The sequence below is a fragment of the Leucoraja erinacea genome, chromosome 14 (genome assembly GCF_028641065.1).
Source record: "Leucoraja erinacea ecotype New England chromosome 14, Leri_hhj_1, whole genome shotgun sequence".
In the NCBI taxonomy this organism is placed as follows: domain Eukaryota; kingdom Metazoa; phylum Chordata; class Chondrichthyes; order Rajiformes; family Rajidae; genus Leucoraja; species Leucoraja erinaceus.
The window spans coordinates 22,649,003-22,672,453 of NC_073390.1; the positions used below are offsets into that span (position 1 = coordinate 22,649,003).

The following is a 23,451-nucleotide window of genomic DNA, read 5'->3' on the forward strand; positions in this document are numbered from 1 at the left end:
GAACTGCTTCTAAAATGTTGGGATAGCACCTGCCTCAACTACCCCCTCTGGCAGCTTGTTCCATACATTCACCACCCTTTGTGTGAGAAAGTTACTCCTCAGATTCCTAATCATTTTTTCCCCTTCACCTTAACCTTAAACCTATGTTCTCTGGTCTTCGATTCACCTACTCTGGGTAAAAGACTCTGTGCATTTACCCAATCTATTCCTCTCATGATCTTATACACCTCGATAAGATCATCCCTCATCCTGCGCTCCAAGGTATACAGCCCAAGCCTACTCAACCTCTGCCTATAGTTCAGACCCTCTAGTCCTGGCAACGTCTTTGTAAATCTTCTTTTTATGCCACTTCCAGCTTGACAACATTTTTCCAATATCACAGTGCCAGAACTGAACACAATACTCTAAATGTCGCCTCACCAACGTCTTATACAACTGCAATGTTTATACAACCGTGATGTTTTATTAAATATCCTATTGGTTATTTTGTTATGTGTAGGCACTCTATGGCACCACAACGGAGAACGCGGTGTGGAGAAAGTGCGCAAACTACGTCAACAGCAACATGGACAAGGCTGTTGGTCGCCTGTATGTGGAGGACGCTTTTGCAGGGGAGAGCAAGCAAATGGTACACTGATCAACTTTTAGAACTTCTTATTGACTTTCAAAGTTTTATTGACTTTCCAAGCCAGGCTTTTGGTTGTGCTCAGCAAAGAAGACACAAAGTGCTGGAGTAACAGGGTGGGACCATGTTTCCGCGGTGGAGTTGCTACCTTACAGCACAGAGACCCGGGTTCGATCTTGACTCTAGGTGCTGTCTGTGTGTGGAGTTTATACGTTCTCCCTGTGACCGTATGAGTTTTCTCCGGGTTCTCTGGTTTCCTCCCACACTCTGAAAAATATGCAAGTTTGCTGCCTGACTCACTAAGATACTCCAGCAATTTCTGTCTCTCTCTGGAATAAACTAGCATTCACAGTTCCCTGTTTCTACAGGGTTGTTGGTTAATTGGCCTCTGTAAATTGCCCCTAATGTGCATGGAGTTGATATGTAATTGGCATAACGTAGAACTCGTGTGAAAGCTTGATTGAAGGTCAGCATGCACTCGGTGGGCCGAAGGGCCTGTTTCCCCTCTGTATTTCTAAACTATGTTAAACTCAGCAGGTCAGGCAGAATCCCTGGAGAACATAGATAGGTTTTGTTTCGGGTCAGGACTCTTCTTCAGACTTCTGTTTTTGATTGATTGATCCTTGACTTTGGCTTTCAAAGGTAGACTGGCCAAAAGTTTAATGTCTCAGCTGAAAGGATTGATTGTTTAAGGGCCTGTCCCACTTGGCAATTTTTTTGGCAACTGCCAGCGTCATTGACTGACATATCAGGGTCGCCGAAAGATTTCGAACATTTCAAAATCCAGCGGCGAAAAAATCGCCAAGTTGGACAGGCCCTTTAGTTTAGTTTTGAGATACAGTGTGGAAACAGGCCCTTCAATCTCATTCTCCTGATTCTCCCCATAACCTTGGACACCCTAAAGGGGGTGTCCCAATTGTGCGGCCTAATTGGCGAGTTTAGAAGAGTTTAGGAGAGTTTGAAAAAAATGTCATGTTGAAGACCTCCTTCAACTATGTAGAAGACCAGCTTCGACTAGCTATGACTAACTTTGGGATAATTGGACACCGAATAGTGGAGAGTGAAGACCACCTCCTTCGATCTCCTTTGACCTACCTTCTGGAAGCCTATCTACCCCTACCTTCGACTACCTTCAACTACACTCGATTACCTATTAATAACATGCCGACCTACTGCGACTAAACATACGAGTAAAAAAAAGTATTGATTTTTTCCATGGTGACCTTTCTTTACTTACGGGCATTTTGAAAACATGTTGAAAAATACACTGAGACCTAGCTGAGGCCTCAAGGACACGGGGACTACTGTCAAGCATGAATGAGAGTTACAAAGACCTCCTACGACCTCGTGTCGACCATACTGCGAGTATGAATCGAGGTCAAACTCACCCAAGTGGGACAACCCCTTTACTAATCAACGAACTATCTGATCACCTCCTTAAATTACCGAATTACTTGGCTTCACAGCCGTCTGTGGCAATGAATTCCTCAGATTCACGACCCTCTGACAAAATTAAATGCTCCTCAAGCGGAGTCCTGGACTCTGCCACTACTAGAAACATCCTCTTCACATTCACTCTCTCCAGGCATTTACGGTGCATTTCAATGAGCTCCTCCCCCATCTTCTAAACTCCAGCGAGCACAGGCCCTGCGCCTTCAAACTATCCTCATATATTAACCCAGTCTTCCTCAGTATTGTTCTCGTAAACTTCCTCTGGACCCTCTCCAATGCTAGCACATCCATCCTCAGAAGGATGAGACCCAAAACTGCTCACAATATTCCAAATGTTCTTCAGAATACAAAACCTAATACTCATCAAGGATAGAACTTGTGTGCGGGTGATCGGTGTCGACTCGGTGGGCCGAAGGGCCTGTTCCCACGCTGGATCTCTACAAACTAAAAACTACAAACTGCAGAAGCTATTAGTACAAAATGTTAGAGTAACACGGCGGGAAAAGCAGCATCTCTGGAGAAAGTGGATAGCTGATGTTTCGGATCAGGATAGGGTTCAGTCTGAAGAAGGATCCCGACCTGAAACATCGCCTATCTGTGTTCTCCAGGGATGCTGTCTGACCCATTGAGTTACTCCAGCACTTAGTGTCTTCCCGTCTTTGGAAATGAATATCAGGCTACAGTTCAGGTGACCATTCTCTGCCTCTTTTAAATCTATGGAACATAGAACAGTGCAGCCCAGGAACAAGCCCTTCGGCCCATAATGTCTGTGATGCCAAGTTAATTTCCTCTGCCTGCATGTGATCCATATCCCGCCATTCCCTGCACCTTCCTAAACGCCATCATTGTATCTGCTCCCACCATCACCTCTGGCAGCGTGTTCCATCACATTTGCCCACGCATCTCTTTTAAAACGTTTCCAATCTGACCTTAATGAGGGAGGCACGGTGGCGCAGCGTTAGAACTGCTGCCATACAGTGTCAGGGACCCAGGTTCAATCCTGACTACGGGTGCTGTTTAAACAGAGTTTGTACGTTCTCCCCGTGACCGCGTGGGATTTCTCCAGGTGCTCTGGTTTCCTCCCACACTACAAAGATGTGCAGGTTTGTAGGTTAAATGACTTTGCTAAGTTGTAAAATTGACCTTAGAGTGTGTGTAGGTTTGCTTACGGCTGGCTGGTCGGCATGGACTCTGTGAGTCGAACGGCCTGTTTCCACACTGGATCTCGAAACTAAACCATAATCTCATTTGATTTCTTATTAACCAACAGCAAAACCTTTTGTTTTGAAACATTAAGACCAAAGTATCGTTGGGCAGAATAAAACAACTATATTATAGGCACCACACTGTCTGTGTGAAGTGCAAAAATCAAACATACCTTCCAACAAAGGAGTACTTTGAAAATTGGTTAGAAACAGCAGGTACATTGGAGAATGGAGGACGCATATCAGTGCCTTATTGTGTTTTGGTAATTGCAAATTAATAATTTATTGGTTCTTCATAATGGCTTCTACAGTTAATCAAAGATCTCTTTATCAGAAACTGAATGTGTGCCCATCTGTGTACAAGGCAACACATCATAAATAGACAAATATTTATTGACATTTATTGACGTACAAAACCTAATGTTCATCACTTTAAACTGCAGTCCCTTTTCAGTCTATTTGAATGAAAGGTTCTCCTGAATCTTTATCGATCGGTACTTTCCTTTTATCTCAATTTAATGGGACTCCTTGAATACAACCTTATTTTAAATAGAATACAAAGTGCTGGAGGAACTCAACGGGTCAGGCAGCATCTGTGGGGGGAATGGAAAGGCGGTGTTTTGGTCGGGGCGCTTCTACAAAATGACCCAGAGGAGGGGCAAAGTGAGAGAGGGTCTCACAGAACTCCCATCAGAGAGAGGAGGAGACCTTCTTCATAGGCATACCTTGAAGAGATTTCACGGTGGAGCATTAAAGTGGAGACATAAGGAACTGCAGACACTAGAATATTGTGCAAATTTCAAAATGCTGGAGGAATACAGCAGGTCAAATGCAGAAGGGTCCCGACCCTGTCCATTCCCTTCACAGTTCCTCCAGCATTTTTCCTCCAGTTTTGCTTAATGTATAAAACATTCTATCTCGCTACCAGTTGGACATAGTGCAAGGAATGATTTTAGCAGACACAAGGAACTGCAGATGCTGATTTACAAATAAAGACACAAAGTGCTGGAGGAACTCAATGAGCCAGTATGTTTTTGTTTCCCCAGTTTCTTTGCCTGAACATATAGAACATAGAACAGTAAAGCACAGCAACAGGCCCTTCAGCCCACATTGTCTGTGCCAAACATGATGTCTTTAAACTGATCTAATTTGTCCACGTGTGATCCATGTCCCTCTATACCCTGCACATCCATTCTAAAATCCTTTTAAACACCTCTATCATATCTGCCTCCATCACCGCCCCAGGGCAGTTCATTCCAGGCCCCCACCACTCTCTGGGTAAAAAAACATATTTACCTCACACATCTCCATTAAACTTTCCCCCTCTCACCTTATAGCTGTGCCCTCTAGTGTTGGACATTTCCACCGTGGGGGAAAAAGGTTCTGACTGTCTCCCCTATCTATGCCTCTTATAAATGTTATTTACTTTTATCAAGTCAAAGGTGGCACAATGGTGCAGCAGCAGAGTTGCTGCCTCACAGCATCAGGGGCCTGGGTTCGATCCTGTCCTCGGTTGCTGTCTGTACCGTTACCACATTCATGTGGGGATTCTCTCAATGCTTCCGTTTCCTCCCACATTCCAAATACGTGCAGGTTTGTAGGTTAATTGGTTGCTATAAATTGTCGCTAGCCTGTGGGATAGAACTGGTGTACGGGTGACCCTTGGTCAGCAAGGATTCAGTGGGCCAAAGGGCTTGTTTCCATGATGTATCTCAAAACTAAAGTAAACTGAAGAAGGGTCTCGACCCGAAACGTCATCTATTCATTTTCTCCAGAGACATTGCCTGACGCGCTAAGTTACTCCAGTATTTTGTGTCTAACTTCGGTGTTGAACTAAAATCTTTCCTCAACCTCGGACAATCCATAGAAAACAATCTAATAACCCTGTCCCACGGTACGAGTTCATTCCAAGAGCTCTGCTGAATTTTAAAAAAATCAAACTCGTGGTAAGCACGGAGAATGAACGTAGCGGGTACGTCGAAGCTCGGGGACGTCTCTTAGTGGCTCGTATCACTAATGGCAGGTACTCGGGAAGACTCGCTAACGGAAGGTAAGCACAAGAAGACTCTTGAAGATTTTTCAACATGTTGAAAAATGTCCATGAGAGCCCCGAGTACCGACGAGTGGCCATTACCGCAAATCTCCGAGTTCGAATCAGGGCAAACTCGGGAGAGCTCTTGGAATGAACTCGTACCGAGGAACAGGGCTTTAAGTCTATCCAACTTTCTCCCTATAGATGAACCCCTCTAATCCAGGCAGTACTCTGGTAAAATATGTTGACTGGCTCCGATGAATCAAGTTTCATTCTACCCACTGCTCTCTTTGCTGTGTTCCATCCAAAGGCCGCAGTGCTCTCAGATACATCAGTACCTGGAGAGAGAAGGCACTTAGAGGTGAATTCCCTTAGCAACATAATCCCAAGGGAGAAATGTTTATTGGCTCTTCAGCACTTTCAATGTTTTCCACATGACTATTCAGCCCCTGGTCTCCTTCTCCCAGGCCACTTGTTTATGAATTTTTAACTCACTCATTTTCCGATCAGTGAATCTTATGCCACAGCAAGATGTTGCCAGGATACTTTCCTTTAGAGATACAGCATGGAAACAGGCCCTATAGGGAGAGGTTGGACAGGCTAGGGTTTTATTCCTTGGAGCGCAGGAGGATGAAGGGTGATATTATAGATGTGTATAAAATAATGAGGGGAACAATAGGGTGAAAATGCAAAGTCTTTGACGAGGGTAGAGGAATCAAGAACCAGAGGGCATCAGTTTAAAGTGAGAGGGATAAGATTTAATAGGAACCTGATGGACAATGTTTTCACACAGTGGGCTGTGGGTTTATGGAAAGAGCAGTTAGAGGAGGTAGTTGAGGCAGATACTGAAACAACATTTAAAAGACACTTAGACAGGTACATGGATAGGAAAGGTTTGGAGGTATTGGCGGCACAGTGTGAAGTGTAGATGGAGTTGATGGAAGGGAAGTTGGTTTGCGTGATGTACTGGCCTGCATCCACAATTGAACAAATTAACTCGCCAGAGACCCGGGTTCGATCCTGACTACGGGTGCTGGCTGGACAAAGTTTGTACGTTCTCCCTGTGACCACGTGGGTTTTTTCTCTGTCTTTCTTCGGTATAAACCAGTGTTTGTAGTTCCTTGTTATTAGATGGATAGGTGATATTTTGCTGTGGGACCCATCTTCAGAAGTCTGAATCTGTGTCTGAAAGAAGGGCCCCAACCCAAAATGTCACCTATCCATCTTCTCCAGAGATGCTGCCTGATCCGCTCAGTTACTCCAGCACTTTTTGTACTTGTGTGTGTGGCTTGATTGAACTCATGTGTAGTATAATGTAACTTGGTAGCTCGCAAACAAAGTTTTTCATTGTACCTCTGTATATGTCATGGAGTCATGCAGTGTGGAAACAGGCCCTTTGGCCCAATCTTCCCCTGCCGACATGCCAATAATAAAACAACAACAATACTATTAGCAATTCTTGAAGGTGGAATGATAACTCATTTTAACTTCTATCTTGTCTTCCCCCCCCCCCTACAGGTTGAAGAACTAATTGAGCAGATCCGTGTGATTTTCATCCAGAACCTACACGATCTCAGTTGGATGGATCAGGAGACGAAAACAAAGGCGGAAGCAAAAGTACGAGTTGTCGGTCCGTGTAGACTTTCAAAGGGAATTTTTCCTTATGCGTTGGTAGGATGGGGATACGCATGGACACAGGCCCTTCGACCCACCGGCTGCACGCCAACCATCGATCACACTAGTTCTATGTTATCCCACTTTCTCATCCACTGCTCCGGCCTCACAGTTCACACCTTTTGACTCCATATCTCACAGCCTTTTGTCTGTTTTTCATCTCTGGCCTTTGTCCACCCATCTGACAATCAACCCCCCTCAACTGAATCCACATCACTTGCCAGGCTTTGTCCTGCCCCCACCTTTCTTCTACCTCCCCCCCCCCCCCCCACTCCCCCCCCCCTCCCCCACTACAATCGTAAACTGCAAGGTTTACTGTAGTCCAATAGTTTATTTTAATCTTCACGCACCAAGTCCCCTTCTCTGAGATCGCCAAGAATGATCTGAGCACTGCTACATAATTCTCCATTTAGTTTCCAATGATACAATCCCAATGTTTACAACCCCCCCCACACATTCCTGGCACTCCTTGAACATATCTTAACATTTTCCAGTCTTGTGCCTTTTCTAACTATTTAACTGTCTGATATCTTTCCCCCAAACTCATTTGCTTTCAGTAAATATATCTTGGAGCAAAATTTGTCCCAGCGGAGAAATAGTTAACTGTGTTGCATTCCTTGGGTTTGGTTCATGCTTACGATTCAGTGAGGTTGAACACAAAACTTTTAATTCATCGTCTACAATCAACTCATGACATAACGCGTCAGGGTAGAAGGCAACTTGCCACAAAGGTTGTGATCATGGAGTTCAGGACCCAGGGCAAATGCTAATAATGTGAAATAAAAACAGAAAACACTAGACACATCTTAGCAGCCACAGTGGAGAAAATATTTTGGACCGATTACCTTTCTTCAGAACTGGGAAAAGTTAGAAATGGTACAAGTTTAAAGTAGGGTATGGTATGCGGTTAAAACGAGGATTTACTGTCCTTCAATAACGAGTTATATATTGGACACAGCACGTTTGGAAGAAATGAGACTCCTCCTAAAAGACAAACAAGACCAATTCTTAATGAGTTGGTCTCCATTTATTGATTTCTTGGAGTCATGTGGTGCAACAGTATCGTAAAAATTAAAAGTTTCAGGTATGGGTGAAAGACGACCTAGAATATAAAAAATCATCTCCTTGTGGCGATTGGATAAACTCCCTCCGGCATTTCCTTCCTCACTTATTTCCTTTTCTTCACTATTTCCTTTTTCTGCTTCTTACTCACGCACACTAGTCTATCCAATCTTTACTAACTCTTTTTCTTTTTCACTTCTTACTTTTCACTTTAAAAAAAAAAAAGGAAGTTGTACAGAGAATGTAATATGTTAACATAATTTTGGGAACCTGGAAAAAGGTACCACTGTATTGTATTTACTTCTAATAAATAAAATTAAAAAAATTAAAAATAAAAATAAAAAGAGTTATATATTGTTAACCACTAATCTCTATGTTCTCTATGTTACTAGGCTAAGGCCATCAAGCAGAGAATTGGTTACCCTCCAAACATTAAGGACAATGCCAAACTGGATGAAGAATACAAAGAGGTAAGTAAATGGTTGATTTTTTTTGAAGAAAAATTATTTTGGCAACAAGTTCAGAGTTCCCATCTCATCACTTAGTGTTATTGACTATAAATTGGATAAAATATATCCCGTTGGATATACACGGGAGGTCCTCATGAGGGAAGTCAGCATCTGTGGAGATCGGTTAGTGTTGCATGGACATGGAGGGATGAGAGGCCTGTTTCTATGGTCAACGATTCTGCAAACTTTTGAGTCTCCCCAGCAGACAGAGAACATAGAACTTGGATAATACTGCACAAGAACAGGTCCAACAGCCCACAATGTATGTATTGAGCATAGTGCCAAGAAAACCAGTCTCCTCTGCCTCCGCGTATTCCATCTCCCTCCAATCCCTGCATATCCGTGTGACTATCTAAAAGCCTTTTAAATGCCACTGTTCTGTTTGCCTCCACCACCACACCTGGCACCTAGTTCCAGGCAAGTACCACCTCCTGCAAAAATTATGCTCCATACATCTCCTTTAAACTTTGCCCCATTCACTTAAAGGCTATGTCCTAGTCTATGACATTTCCACTTTTGGAAAATGACTATCCTATCTGCTTTTGACATGCTTCTATCAGGTTTCCCGTCAGCCTCCAACGCTCCAGAGGAAATGATTCAAGTCTGCCCAACCTCTCCTTGTAGCTCACACCCTCTAGTCCAGGCGGCATTCTGATAAACCTCTTCTGCACCCTATGAAACAAACAGGACATAAGCAGATGCAGCAACAAGTAGGCATTGTAGCAGCAATGACCTGATATGTTTTCTACAGGTGAGATCCTGGGTTTAACTTCCCTTGTACCAAATCGCAACGGCAGGCATCACAGTCGGACAATAAAATTGCTCTCCCACTCCCCCCCCCCCCCCCCCCCCCCTTTCTGGACAGATATTTGGATAGGATGGGCCAACTTGGTTGGGATGGTCAAGGTGGGCCGAATGGCCTATTTCCGTGCCCTATAATTCTTTGATTCTTTTATAAATTTTAAATTTTATTTGAGGCATATCATAGTCCAAATCAATAGAAACTTTGTTTAACGATTACATATTAAATATTCAGAATTCCAGGGACCCAGCTACCAATCTGTCTCCCACTTTGACATCACCCTGTTCTCATCCACACAACCAACCCTTCGGCTTCCCCCTCTATTTCTTCCCAAACACACACTCCATCGTTTCTGGATTTATATTTAATAAAGCACTTCAAAAATCTCCTGGCTGGCTAAACCAGAGGAATTTGGAGGGCACAAGCCTCACAGCACCAGGCAGTCATGTTCTGTTTTTTGGAACAAGGGATCTTTCTTACTGGGTGACAAAGGGCTTACTTGGAGCAAATGCCAGCACTATATTTGAACACAAAACATAACCACAACTCAAACCACAACTCAAACAGACTGATGGGAAGCGTGGCTGAAGTCACAAAAACACTCTGCTAAAATATTGGTGTTGACATCAGAGTTATGAGATCCAAGGAGACAATGGGCTTTTCATCAGACTTATCTTGCCTTGGGCTTTTCATCAAACCTTGCAAACGACTCTGGCAATATGTACACTTTGCCTTAAGGGGCTGTCCCACATGGGCGACCTAATCTGTGAGTTTAGAAGAGTTTGCCTTCGACTCAAACTCGCAGCATGGTCGACACGAGGTCCTAGGAGGTCCTATGAGGTCGCTGGAACTCTCCTTCATGCTCGAGGGAAGTTCCCGCCTACTCGCGGCCTCAGCTAGGTTGCGGAAAGTTTTTCAGGATATTTAAATATTTTCCGCAAGTAAAATTTGGTCGGCATGGGTCTTGTGAACTCGTAGTGCAGTGGAGTGGGGTCGCTATTGGTTACAGGCACTCGAGGGCAGCCGTAGGCAATCTCCTTCGCTGACCGGGCATTTTGTTTGGCTCATTGGGGTTTTCAGGACCAAGGAAGACCTACGGTAGGTTAAATGCCCGCCAAACTTCATTATACATCTTAAAAGTGTCTCCACTCCTTCTCTCCCCCTTCTCTCCCCCTTCTCTCCCCCTTCTCTCCCCCTTCTCTCCCCCTTCTCTCCCCCTTCTCTCCCACTTCTCTCCCTCTTCCAAATGTTCATCAGTTGGAACATGAAAGATTGGATAGACAACAGTAGTTACTGATAAATGGGTTACAATTTTCAATAGTTCAATAGTACTTTATTGGTCGCATGTGCAATTGCACAATGAAATTCTTTTCGCATATTACACATGCAAGCGCTGCCCTTTTTGGGCGCCATTATTCAAAGTCCAAAGTCTGGTCAGACCACACGCTCGAAGTACTGGAGCCTTTCCCGAACTCCGAAGTCTCTCTCCTCGCTCAGCCATATTTATGGTCTGGGGGCACCTCCTGCAACCGCCCATGTTACCCCAGTTCACCCCCGACGTCTTCAGCTCCCTCCCAGTTACACCATCCAATGAGCCTTCGGGCGGGCCCCGTTGACCACCGAGCCTTTTGGGTGAGGTCCCGCTGACTGAGGAATCTTCGGGCGGTGTCCTGCTGACTGATGAACATTGCGGGTGGGTGACACGGCACCTTTTATGAGCAATGGGCTTTCTTCATGAATGTGTGGCCTTGGGGGAAATTGAGACGGTGGATAGAAAATTGCACTATCACAACCAATTCCCGCTTGGATGTATTGAAAGATACAGAATGGAAAAAGGCCCTTTGGCCCACAGAGTCCAGGCCGACCATTGATCACCCATTCGCACTCTATCTATGTTATCCCAAACAATGAGCAACTCAGCGGGTCAGACAGCCTCTTTGGAGGGCATGGATCGATGGCGGGTCGAGGGACCCTTCTTCAGAATTTGTGTCCATTTTAGTAAACCAGCAATTGCAGTTCTTAGTCTCAAAGTTATCTCACCTCCTCAACCACTCTGTATACATTAGGGGGAATTTACAGAGTGGCAATTAACCTACAAACGCACATGTCTTTGGGATGTGGAAGGAAAGCGGAGCAACGGAAGTAAACCCACGTGGTCACATGGAGAACATGCAAACACCACAAAGACAGCATCCGAGGTCAGGATAATGTAGGCTATTATTCACAATGTACTTTCTTTTTCCTTCAGTTGCATTTCATCGTTGACGAATACTTCATGAATATTCTTCAAAATATGCAGCTGGGACAGAAAAAGAATCTGAAAAAACTCAGAGAAAAAGTTGACAAAGAAGTGTAAGTGTTCCTTTATTCATTTCTCCAATGCAGAGCTGTTGTCTCACAACGCCAGAGACCCTGTTCCATCCTGGCCATATGTGCCGTCCATGTGGAGCATGTGCTCACTCTGCTAAATGCTGACATTGCATTTGCCTTCCTTACCACCAATTTAATTTACAAATTTACCTTTTGGATGTTACAGTGGTGCAGTGGTAGTGTTGCTACCTTATAACATCAGAGACCTGGGTTTGATCCTGACTATGGGTGCTGTCAGTACGGAGTGTGTATGTTTTCCCCGGGACCGAGTGGGTTTTCTCTGGGTGCTCCGGTTTCCTCCCACATTCCAAAAATGCGCAGGTTTGTTGGTTCTGTAAATTGTAAATTGTCCATAGTGGGTAGGATAGTGCTAATGTACGGGGTGATTGCTGGTCATGTGGGCCAAAGGGCCGGTTTCTACGCTGTATCTCTAAAGTCTAATGTCTAAATTTCAAGGGCTTTTAACGTGATGGTTCAACAGATCCTCAACAATGCAAAATAGAAGCAGTAAATAGAAAATTTGGTAAAAATTGTAAAATAAATTGTCACTAGTGTGTAGGATGGTGCGAGTGCACGGGGATCGCTGGTTGGCGCGGATCCGGTGAGCTGAAGGGCCTGTTCCTGCTCTGAATCTCTAAGCGCAAAGGAAATCCTGCAACAGCACTCCCAACTCCCTTTGCACCTCCAATACCTGATTGGTAGGATGTTTCTAAAAGAGACGCAAACCTATTTAATGAGGTTTAATGAGCTATTTTGAAAATCATAGTTTGTGTCTATTTTTGTAAACCAGTAATGGCAATTCCTTGCATCATCAACTAGTTAGGTTTAAGTGTATTATTGTCAGATGTACCGAGCTACAGTGAAAAGCTTTGTTTTGCATGATATCCAATCAGATCAGATAATACCATACATGAATACAATCAATGTGTATGAAGGAACTGCTGGTTTATATCGAAGATAGACACAAAGTTCTGAAGTAACTCAGCGGGTCAGGCAGCGGGGAGGGAGAGGGGGGGATAAACTAATAAACTGGAGGCGAGAAAAGGCTCGAACAAATGAAGGGTGGCAACAGATGACTTCAGAAATGGTGGAGTGCATAATGACCCATTGTTGCCTGGGAAGGTGTGATAACAAGGTGAATACAAGGATACAAACAGTAGGATTGGCTAGGGTGGGGGAGGGATGGAGAGATGGAGGGGTGGGAATGCAGGAATGGTAGGGTGACTAGGGTTGGGGATGGAGGGAGAGAGAGAGCGAGAGGGGAGGGGGAAGGAATGCAGGAGTTACTTGAAATTAGGAGTTACTTGAAATACAATCAACAGGTAGAGTGAAGGGGAAGATTCAGAGTGCAGGATATAGTTCTCAGCATTGTAGCGCAGCAGTTCCAGAGACAAAGTCCAATATGACGCATGAAACTCCCTCCTCCAAGCTCTGTGGAAGTGATTGCAAGGTGACAGGTCACCACGGAAACCAAGGTTAATGGGGGTAGAATCAGAGTAATTTTTACCCTGGTTTGTTTTACAGGTGGATATCGGGAGCTGCTGTGGTAAACGCCTTCTATTCTGCAAGCACTAATCAGATCGGTAAAACTCTTCATTCAATATAGACACAAGGAAGTGCAGATATTGGTTTACTAAGACAAGACACAATGGGCTGCAGTAGCTCAGCGGGTCAGGCAGCAGGATGTGGAAGGCGACATTTCGGGTCAGGGCCCTGCTATCAATAGAGATGTCTGAAGAAGGATCCCCAGCCGAAACGTTTAGTTGAGTTTATTACATTGTTACGTGTACTGAGGAACAGTGAAACGTTTTTTGTTGCATGCCATCCAGTCAGTGGAAAGATGACACATGATTACAATTAAGCCGTCCACATTGTACAGATACAGGACAAAGGGAATAATTTTTAGTGCAACGTAAAGTCCAGTAAAGTCCGATTAAAGACAGTCCGAGGGTCTCCATTGAGGTAGATGGTAGCTCAGGACTGCTCTCTAGATGGAGATAGGATGGTTCAGTTGCCTGATGACATCTGGGAAGATACTGTCTCTGAATCTGGAGGTGTGTGTTTACACTCTTCTGTAGCTCTTGTCTGAAGGGTGAGGTCTGAATCTGTCTTTGTATATAAAATAATGATTTGCCTGATAGGAGAAGGGAGAAGAGGGAATGACCAGGGTGAGATTGGTCCTTGATTATGCTGGTGGCCTTGCCGAGGCAGTGTGAAGTGCAGATGGAGTCGATGGAAAGGAGGTTGGTTTGTGTGATGGTCTGGGCTGCGTAAAGAATTCTCTGCAATTTCTTGCGGTCGTGGATGATGCTGTTCCCAAACCATGCTGTGATGTATCCCAACTAAATGCTTTCTGTGCCAATCCATGTCCTGCAGAGATGCTGCTGACTCATTGAGTTACTCCAGCACTTTGTGTCTTTTTTTCTTCATTAATCATTCCTGTTTTAATAATTAATGTTATATTACTTTCTATTTGGGTTATGCAGTCCAGTGGTGCTTACAAGTGCAACTTAAATCTACCATCTGCCTCTTGGGAGACCGTCAGACTAAATTTAATCAGACTATACGGAACTTTATCCTGCACTAAATGTTATTCTCCTTATCAATAGGCATAGACAATAGGTGCAGCATTAGGCCATTTGGCCCTTCGAGCCAGCACCGCCATTCAATATGATCATGGCTGATCATCCCCAATCAGTACCCGGTTCCTGCCTTCTCCCCATATCCCCTGACTGCTATTTTTAAGAGCCCTATCTATCTCTCTCTTGAAAGCATCCAGAGAACCTGCCTCCACTGCCCTCTGAGGCGGAGAATTCCACAGACTCACCACTCTCTGTGAGAAAAAGTGTTTTCTTGTCTCCGTTCTAAATGGCTTACTCCTTATTCTTAAACTGTGACCCCTGGTTCTGGACTCCCCCAACATCGGGAACATCCTGTCACTGTCACTGCACTGTCACTTATCCTGTCACTGTACACTGTGGACGGCTCAATTGTAATCATGTACAGTCGTTCCGCTGACTGGATAGCACGCAACAAATAAGCTTTCCACTGTACCTCAGTAAACGTGACAATAATAAACTAAACTAAACAGCCACTTGCTTTGTTATGGATTCCACATAACAAAAATATCGAGGGGTTTCTTTCACAAATTCAAAAGACCATTCAGCAATGGAGACACACTGAACTGTCCGAGTTCTTCAGGAATTTCATATAACAAATCTCACAAGTTACTGCATTGAGGGGTAAGAGTGGGGGCACAGTGGTAGAGTAGCTGTCTGACAGTGCCAGAGACACGGGTTCGATCCTGACTACGGGTGCTGTCTGTACGAATTTTGCATGCTCTCCCTGTGACCATGTGGGTTTTCTCTGGGTGCTCCGGATTCCTCCCACACTCCAAAGATGTACAGGTTTGTAGGTTAATTGGCTTTGGTAAAAAAATTGTAAATTGTCCCTTGTGCGTCGGATAGTGTTAATGTATGGGGTGATCACCGGTCAGTGGGCCGAAGGGCCTTTTTCCACGCTATATATCAAAAGTCTAAAGTAAAGTCTAAAGAATATATTACCCAATCATTATTTTTAGAGCTCGCGCCTCTCATAAAATCAAGGAGCAGATTTTCAGTTCAGTTTATTATTGTGAGTTGTCTTGAGGTACAGTGAACAGTTTTATTGTTGCGTGCTATCCAGACAGCAAAAAGACTAGATTACGATCAAGCCATTTAGTGCAAGATGCATAAAGGCCAGTAAAGTCCAATTATAGATTAGAGATAGTTCGAAGGCCGCGATAAGGCTCAACCCTTGATTGAAGCAATTTACAGGAATGAGTAGGTTAACATATGATGACGTTTGACGGCACTGGGCCTATATTCACTGGGTTTTAGAAGAATGAGGGGGGATGTCATTGAAACATACAGAATAGTGAAAGGCTTGGATAGAGTGGATGTGGAGAGGATGTTTCCATTAGTGGGAGAGTCTAGGACGAGAGGTCATAGCCTCAGAATTAAAGGACGTTTTTTTAGGAAGGAGATGAGGAGGAATTTCTTTAGTCAGATGGTGGTGAATCTGTGAAATTCTTTGCCACAGAAGGCTTTGGAGGAGATGTCAGTAGATATATTTAAGGCAAAGATAGATAGATTCTTGATTAGTTCGGGTGTCAGAGGTTATGGGGAGAAGGCAGAAGAATGGGGTTAGGAGAGAGACATAGATCAGCCATGATTGAATGGTGGAGTGGACTTGATGGGCCTAATTCTACCTCTTATGATCTTTTGATCTTATGATCTTATTATTGTTCCCCTTTAACCTGAACGTTTCCCAATTGATTATTTTGTTCTCCAGAGTTTGATTGATTTATTGCAGTCATAGAATTCAACCGTGATCTGGTAAACAAGGATGTTTACCAGAACAAACATGGAAAAGATTGGATACTTGTGGTTGTTGGCTGGTTTTAATGAAGGTTGATCAAATTAGCATTGGTTTATTTGAATTAAACCAAGATTCCCAAATGAAGTTGCATGAGGAATGAGTTGTTTGTGTTAGATTGGGAAACTATTTTTAGAGATTTAAGAGTGACTCGCAAAGTAAAAAAATTAATGCATATTTTTCAAATATATATCCCTTTAAAGTGCAAAAGATAAATAGCAGAAGTGGGCCAACCGAGTCTAACATGGCAAGTTGAAGATGGTGTTAGATCAAAGAAAAATGCCAAAAATAAATGTTTGCCCCGAGGGTTGAGAAAATATCTGAATTTAATAATGGAGAACCAAAAAATTCCTAAGAATGGGGAAAACAGAATATGTAAGTAATGTAGAAAGAAAAATAAAAGCAATCTGTGAAAGCTTCTGTAGATGTGACTGGGGAAGTCGGAAATAGAAGAGAATTTACTCAATATATTGAAGACACAAGAAGCCTCCTGAAAAAAACTGGAGAGCCCCATATCTGGGGAAATAAGGTGCTAAAAGGAATTAGCACAACCTAAATACAGCTAGAGAGATTAATGTGACCAAAAGCAAATACAGGTAATATCCCTGCAATGTGTTAACCTGGATCACAATGTTTTAAATGTCGTTTCAAATGGAAATGGCAATGTAATGATAGTCATCATTGAGTCATTGAGTTGTGGCACATAGATCAGATAGGTCAGTCAAGATTGAATGGCGCAGTAGACTTGATGGGTCGAATGGCCTAATTTTGTTCCTATCATGAATTTATGGACTAAACTAAACTAAATTGTAGGGAAGGGAAGTCAAAGTAAAAATTCAACCAAGAACTTAATGAATAACAGAAGTGCTCAAGGAGGCATTTACCTTACACCTGTTTCTGCTTTGTACATCCTTAAGATCTTAACTTAATCAGTGGAAATAGGTCATGACTCAAAGTAGTATGCATCAAAGGAAATCTGTGGCCATTTGTGACCTCATAACATCCCATACCGCTTTGCAGCTAATGAGGGCTTTAGTAATAAAGTGCAGCCACTGTTGTGGTAGAAAGGGTCTACACAGCACGATCCCACAATCTCCTGTCAAGAGTGTTTTATTGTCATTGGTACCCAAGCAGAACAATTAAATTCTTACTTGCAGCAGCACAGTATGTGTGTAAACATAGTACGCAATAGATAATATAATAAAAAAACATAAAATAAGTTCAATATATTAAAAATCCAATATAGTGCAAAAAAATACAAAGCCCAAAGTCCCAGTCTCATGCAACCCGGGCAATGTACAGTTCAGCGTTTAGTTGGAGTTTGTACTGTTAAAAAAACCTGATGGTTGTTGGGAAGAAGTTGTTGATGAACTTGGACAAAGCAGTTTTCAGGCTCCTGTAGCTTCTTCCAGATGGCAGGAGAGAAATAAGAGTGTGGCCATGGTGGTGTGGGTCTTTTTTGATGCTGGCTACCTTTTTGAGTCAACGCCTCCTGTAAATATCTTCGATGGTGGGGAGGTCAGTACCCGTGATGGACCAGATAGTGTTCACCACTTTTTGAAATCTCCTGAACGCTCGAACTGCCGAACCAAGCCGTGATGCAACCCGTCAATATGGTCTCTGCCATACTTCCCTGTAGAGGTTCAAACGAGTATTCGTTGACATGCCGAATCTCCTCAATCTTCGAAGGAAGTAGACGCGTTGAGTTGTTAAATCAACATTCACTGGCGGAGTAGATTTGATGAACTGAATGGCCCAATGGGCCTGTCCCACTTGGCATCATTTGCACATCATGCAGATGGCGCGCAAAGATTTTGTACATCCTAAAATCCTGGGGCGCCGCGCGCAACCGTGCATCACTGCCTACGTCACCACGCACCATGTGCGCGTAATGTGCACCATGCACGCATCACGTGCGCGTCACGACGAGCGCATCGTGCGTCGTGGCGCGTAAATGATGTCACGTAAATGACGCGCAAATGACGCCCAAGTGGGACAGGCTCTTTATTCTACTCCTTGAATTTATGAACTTATGAGGTGGCCAATCTGAACTCATCAGGACTTCCGCAGCCGGATTTCCGATCAGTGGTCGAATTCGCCCCTTGCGGCCGGGGCTCTGGAACTCCAGCCTGGCCGGAGCAGTCTGATCCATTCCCATAGCCGACCTCCAAAGCCGACTTGACAGGCCATATCTCGTCCCCCGAGGCCAACCTCTGTTTGTCCGGCAAAACAGATAATCCGGCAAGGGTGCCGGAAAATCAGTGGTGGACCTGTACAATCATAAGGAAAATGGCTGCAATGTGTTTGGAATGACTCCAGACTGACATGAAAAGCATTCCATGAAAGCCATTCCTTCTTATCTTCCGATCCATCTGCTGCTTGTTAATTCAGCAGAGGCTAAATCCAAACCTCCCAGTCAGCTCAGCCCTGTGCCATCTGGGAGTGTTTGAACCCAATTTACCTTGATAATGTGCAGGTAGACAAAAGTGCTGGAGGAATGTAGCAGATGTGGCAGCATCTATGGAGAGAAGAAATAGGCGACGTGCCGGGTCAAGATCCTTCTTCAGATTGATGCCGGATGTGGGGGAGGGGGGGGGAGTGGCGGGGAGGTAAAGAAAGGAAGAGGCGGAGACAATAGACTTGTGGGAGAGCTGGGAAGGGGGAGGGGAAGGAGGGAGAAAGCAAGGACCATCTGAAATTAGAGAAGTCAATGTTCATACCGCTGGGGTGTAAAGTACCCAAGCGAAATATGTGCTGTTCCTCCAATTTGCGCTGGGCCTCACTCTGACAATGGAGGAGGCCCAGGACAGAAAGGTCAGATTCGGAATGGGAGCAGGGGTTGAAGTGCTGAGCCACCGGGAGATCAGGTTGGTTAATGCGGACTGTGCGGAGGTGTTGGGCGAAGCGATCGCCAAGCCTGCACTAGGTCTCGCCGATGTAGAGAAGTTGACACCTAGAACAGTAGATGAGGTTGGAGGAGGCGCAGGTGAACCTCTGCCTCACCTGGAAAGACTGCTTGGGTCCTTGGATGGAGTCGAGGGGGGAGGTAAAGCGACAAGTGTAGCATTTCCTGGGGTTGCAGGGGAAAATACCCGGGGAGGGGATGGTTTGGGTGGGAAGGGACGAATAGGGAGGGAATGGTCTCTGTACAGAGTTTCTTTATCATTGGAGGGACTAGATTCATTGGACTCTGCTTCAGCTCAAGAATATGGAAGCAATTAACCTCTTCAGCGGCACTGAAATGGAACCTAGCCGACTTGGAACCCATCTTGATGTTGCACCATTGCTTCATTGTCAGCCTGTTTGCAGTCCACAATGTCCTTCCAAGTACTTCTGAAAGCCTGGCTATTAAAATAAGAGGGCAGGGTGACCTCAATTTAACATCTCGCCCATTAGATGGCATGTTGGTATTGGATTGAGTACATGACTGTAGAGAACGTCTTTGTTTATTGTCACGTGTACTGAGCTACAGTGAAAAGCTTTTGTTGCGTGCTAGCCAGTCAGCGGAAAGACAATACATGAATACAGTCGAGCCATCGCGTACAGATACATGATAAAGGGAATAACTGGTACAAGAAAAATCCAGTAAAGTCCGATCAAAGATAGTCCAAGGGTTTCTAATGAGGTAGATAGTTCAGGACTGCTCTATAGTTGTTTGTAGGTAATTTTTAGGTTTATTATTGTCACTTGTAACATAGAAACATAGAAACATAGACAATAGCTGCAAGAGTAGGCCATTTGGCCCTTCGAGCCAGCACCGCCATTCAATATGATCACGGCTGATCATCCACAATCAGAACCCCATTTCTGCTTTCGTCCCATATCCCTTGATTCCTTTAGCCCAAAGAGCTGAATCTAACTCTCACCTGAAAACATCCAGTGAATAGGCCTCCTCTGCCTTCTATGGCAAAGAATTCCCCAGATTCATAACTCTCTGGGTGGAAATGTTTTTTCCCCATCTCAGTCCGAAATGGCCTACCCCTTATTCTTAAACTGTGACCCCTGCTTCTGGACTCCACCAACATGGGGAACATGTTTCTTGCATCTACCCTGTCCAATCCCTTAATAATTTTATATGTTTCTATAAGATCCCCTCTCATGCTTCTAAATTCCAGTGAATACAAGCCCAGTCGACCCATTCTTACATCATATGTCGGTCCCGCCATCCTGGGAATTAACCTGGTGAACCTACGCTGCACTCCCTCAATAGCAAGAAGCGAGGAACCCTGAAAAGTTTTCTTTGCATACTATCCAGTCAAATCAAATATTACTTTATTTTAATACAATCATGTATGGTCAGGTGATGTGACACCTTTAATCTGGACAAAATTACAAGAGTGCACTTGAAATCCCCCTCCTCCCAAAAGTTCCCCCGGGAACGTGGTGCCTAGGCCGGGTGGCCATGTGAAACGGCCGATATCGACCTCATCGGGGCTTCCGTGGCGATCGTCAGGTCGAATTCGCCGCCTGCGGCCGAGGCTCTGGCACTCCAGCCCAGCCAGAGCCGGCAGATCCGTTCCCATAGCCGACACCTGAGGCCGACTGTGCGGGCCAGTATGTCGACCCCTTGGCAGCCTAGGCAGACTGTTCCAGTAGTGTTGGACTCCTCTCGGAGGCCGTGACTTCTGTTAGTCTGACAAATAGATAATCCAGAATGGGTGCAGGAAAATCGGTGGTGGACCTGGATTGGGGAAGAGATTTTCAATAAAGTTCCTCTTTAGAAAACAGATTTGGGAAATACCAGATGTACATATCCCCTCGACAGCCTCCTTCATGACCCTGGGGAGCTGAGGACATCTCATGACTTCTCTTTGCCGAGAAGTCACCAGGGACTGTAAACAGTCTCCACAAACTCAACAAATTGCCGCGTACAAATTGGCTGCTGCTTTCCGTAGGGTCATAAAACAATTGATTCATTGGCTGCAAAGTGCTTGGTTTGACTTCAGAACGATGTGAAAAGTACGGCGTGGACCCAAGTTCTTCATTCTCTGGAAAACATTTCTTCCGATCCATCTGCTGCTTGCTAATTCAGCAGAGGCTAAATCCAAACCAGGGGCCCCCCTAGTCAGCACAGCCCTGTGTCATCTGGGAATGCTTAAAACCAATTTACCTTGATAATGTGCAGAGTTTCTTTATCATTTGAGGGGGCCCATTCTCTCCGCCCTGCTTCAGCTCAAGAATATGGAAGGAATTAACCTCTTCATTGGCGTTGAAATCGAGTAGATCTGACTTGCAATCCAGTTCCTTTTCAAAGCACTTACGAATGCGATCATCGTCTAACGTAAAGTGACAAAGTTGTGGTGGGTAGATGGTCATTGATGAAGCAGCTGACCCACCAAGCAGCGCTGCGGGAATGTCCCGGCAAGCAGGCCCGGGTCCACCGCCGCAGACCGAGGACACTCTCGCTGCCGACAGAGGCCCAAGGATCGCTTGGCTCCACCGCCAAGGACCGGGGAAGGAGGGACTGCCGGTAGGCCCGGCTCACCCACCGTGGACCCCGAACCATCGGTGTCGACAGGCCCCATGCTGCCGAAAGCAAGGCGGACCGTCGAGATGATTACCAGTTCCGCGCCATCAAGATCGTTACCTGACATGAGGGCCACTGGGAACGAAGGGGGACCCAGTCTGGGGCCGTCTGTTGCCACGTGCGGTGCCAGGCCTGGCTCACCTCTACAAGCAGAAGATAAAACTATTTGATGAACTTCTTGTAACTTCGACGGCACTAGAAATATGCGACACTTGTGTACTGCCTAGGTGAGGTTTGCTGTTGTGTGGGTCAAAACAAGGCATTTCACTGTATCTAGGTACATGTGACTATAAAGTAGCATTCCATTGAATTGATGAACATAGAGCCTCACAGGCTTTCCTGGGGATCTTTATACATGCACTGGAACTGGGATGATTCCAGCCAGCACTTCCATTTGTTTGTACAAAGTATGACAGTTTTTACAGAAGCCAATTAACCTACAAACCTGTACGTTTTGGAGTGTGGGAGGAAACGGGAGCACCCGGAGAAAAAACCCATGCAGTCACAGGGATAATGTACAAAATCCGTACAGACAGCACCCGTCAGGATCGAACCCAGGTCTTCGGCGCTGTAAGAGAGAAACTCTACCGCTGCGCCACCGTACCGCCATGGCTGAATCTGTTTAGATAGTTTTTCACTGTATCCTGGTACACGTGGCAATAATAAACCGAAACACAAATAAAAAATCTGAACATAAATGCTGTGATGGTGCTCCAAATATTGGTGAGGCCACATTTCAAGTATTGTGTTCAGCTTTGCTCACCCTGTTATAAGACAGCTGTTATCACGCTGTAAAGGGTGCAGAGAAGAATTACTAGGCTGTTGCCAAAACCCGAGGGCCTGAGCTGTAGGGAGTGGTTGAGCAGGATAGGACTTTATTCCTTGGAGCAGAGGAGGATGAGAGGTGATCTTATACAGGCATAAAAAATCATGAGAGGAATAAATTGGGTAAACACACAGAGCCTTTTACCCAGAGTAAGGGAATCGAGAACCAAAGGTTTAACGTGAGGGGGGAAAGATCTAATAGGAACCTGAGGGGCAACTTTTTTACATTAAAAAGTTATACCTGGTAGGTATATGGAACAAGCTGCTGGAGGAGGTAGTTGAGGCAGATACTTTCACAACATTTAAAAAACATTTGGATAGGATAGGTTTAGAGGGTTGGGAAGGTTAGGCCGAAGGGCCTGTGTCCACGCTCTATGACTCATTATCTATCCCTTTGTAGTTAACTTTTTAAGGTCATTGCTAAAGAACCAGAGTGGAAAAAGGCACCAATCTTTTGTACAATCCATTGTAATCATTCCACCACTGGTGACTATGCTGTTAGCAGCCTAGACTCTAACCTTTGGAGTTCCACACTCACCCACCACCAAAACCATGGTGGCACAGCGGTAGAGCTGCTGCCTCACAGTATAAGAGACCCGGGTCCAATCCTGGCCTCGGGTGCTGTCTGTGTGTAGTTTACACATTCTCCCTGTGACCGTCTGGGTGCTCCAGTTTCCACCCACATCCCAAAGACGTGCGAGTTTTATAGGATAATTGGCCCTACTGTGTAGGATAAAACTAGTGCACTAGTAATGGCTGGTTGGCGTAGACATGATATGCTAAAGGGCCTGTTTCCACTCTCTACTCTAAACTAAACTCTGTATTAAACAACTGGATTTTCGTAAATCCCTGCCTGGTTCATTAATGTCCTTTGGGAGCTCAATCAGAAAAGTTAACTTCATTTTCCTCTCCACAGATGCTGCCTGTCCTGCTGTGTATTTACAGCATTTTC

At 44.8% G+C, this 23,451-nt stretch overlaps 1 protein-coding gene across 4 annotated transcripts in view; it reads left to right on the forward strand.

Moving 5' to 3' along the window:
- The window catches only part of LOC129703385 (neprilysin-like), a 123,150-nt gene that overhangs the window by 81,441 nt on the left and 18,258 nt on the right, over positions 1-23,451 (forward strand). For all 4 annotated transcript variants that reach the window (XM_055645769.1, XM_055645772.1, XM_055645771.1 and 1 more), the window contains exons 13-17: positions 500-628; positions 6,833-6,931; positions 8,443-8,520; positions 11,610-11,713; positions 13,256-13,314. In XM_055645769.1, coding sequence (XP_055501744.1) covers positions 500-628; positions 6,833-6,931; positions 8,443-8,520; positions 11,610-11,713; positions 13,256-13,314 — 469 coding nt within the window. The remainder of the gene's footprint in view (positions 1-499; positions 629-6,832; positions 6,932-8,442; positions 8,521-11,609; positions 11,714-13,255; positions 13,315-23,451) is intronic.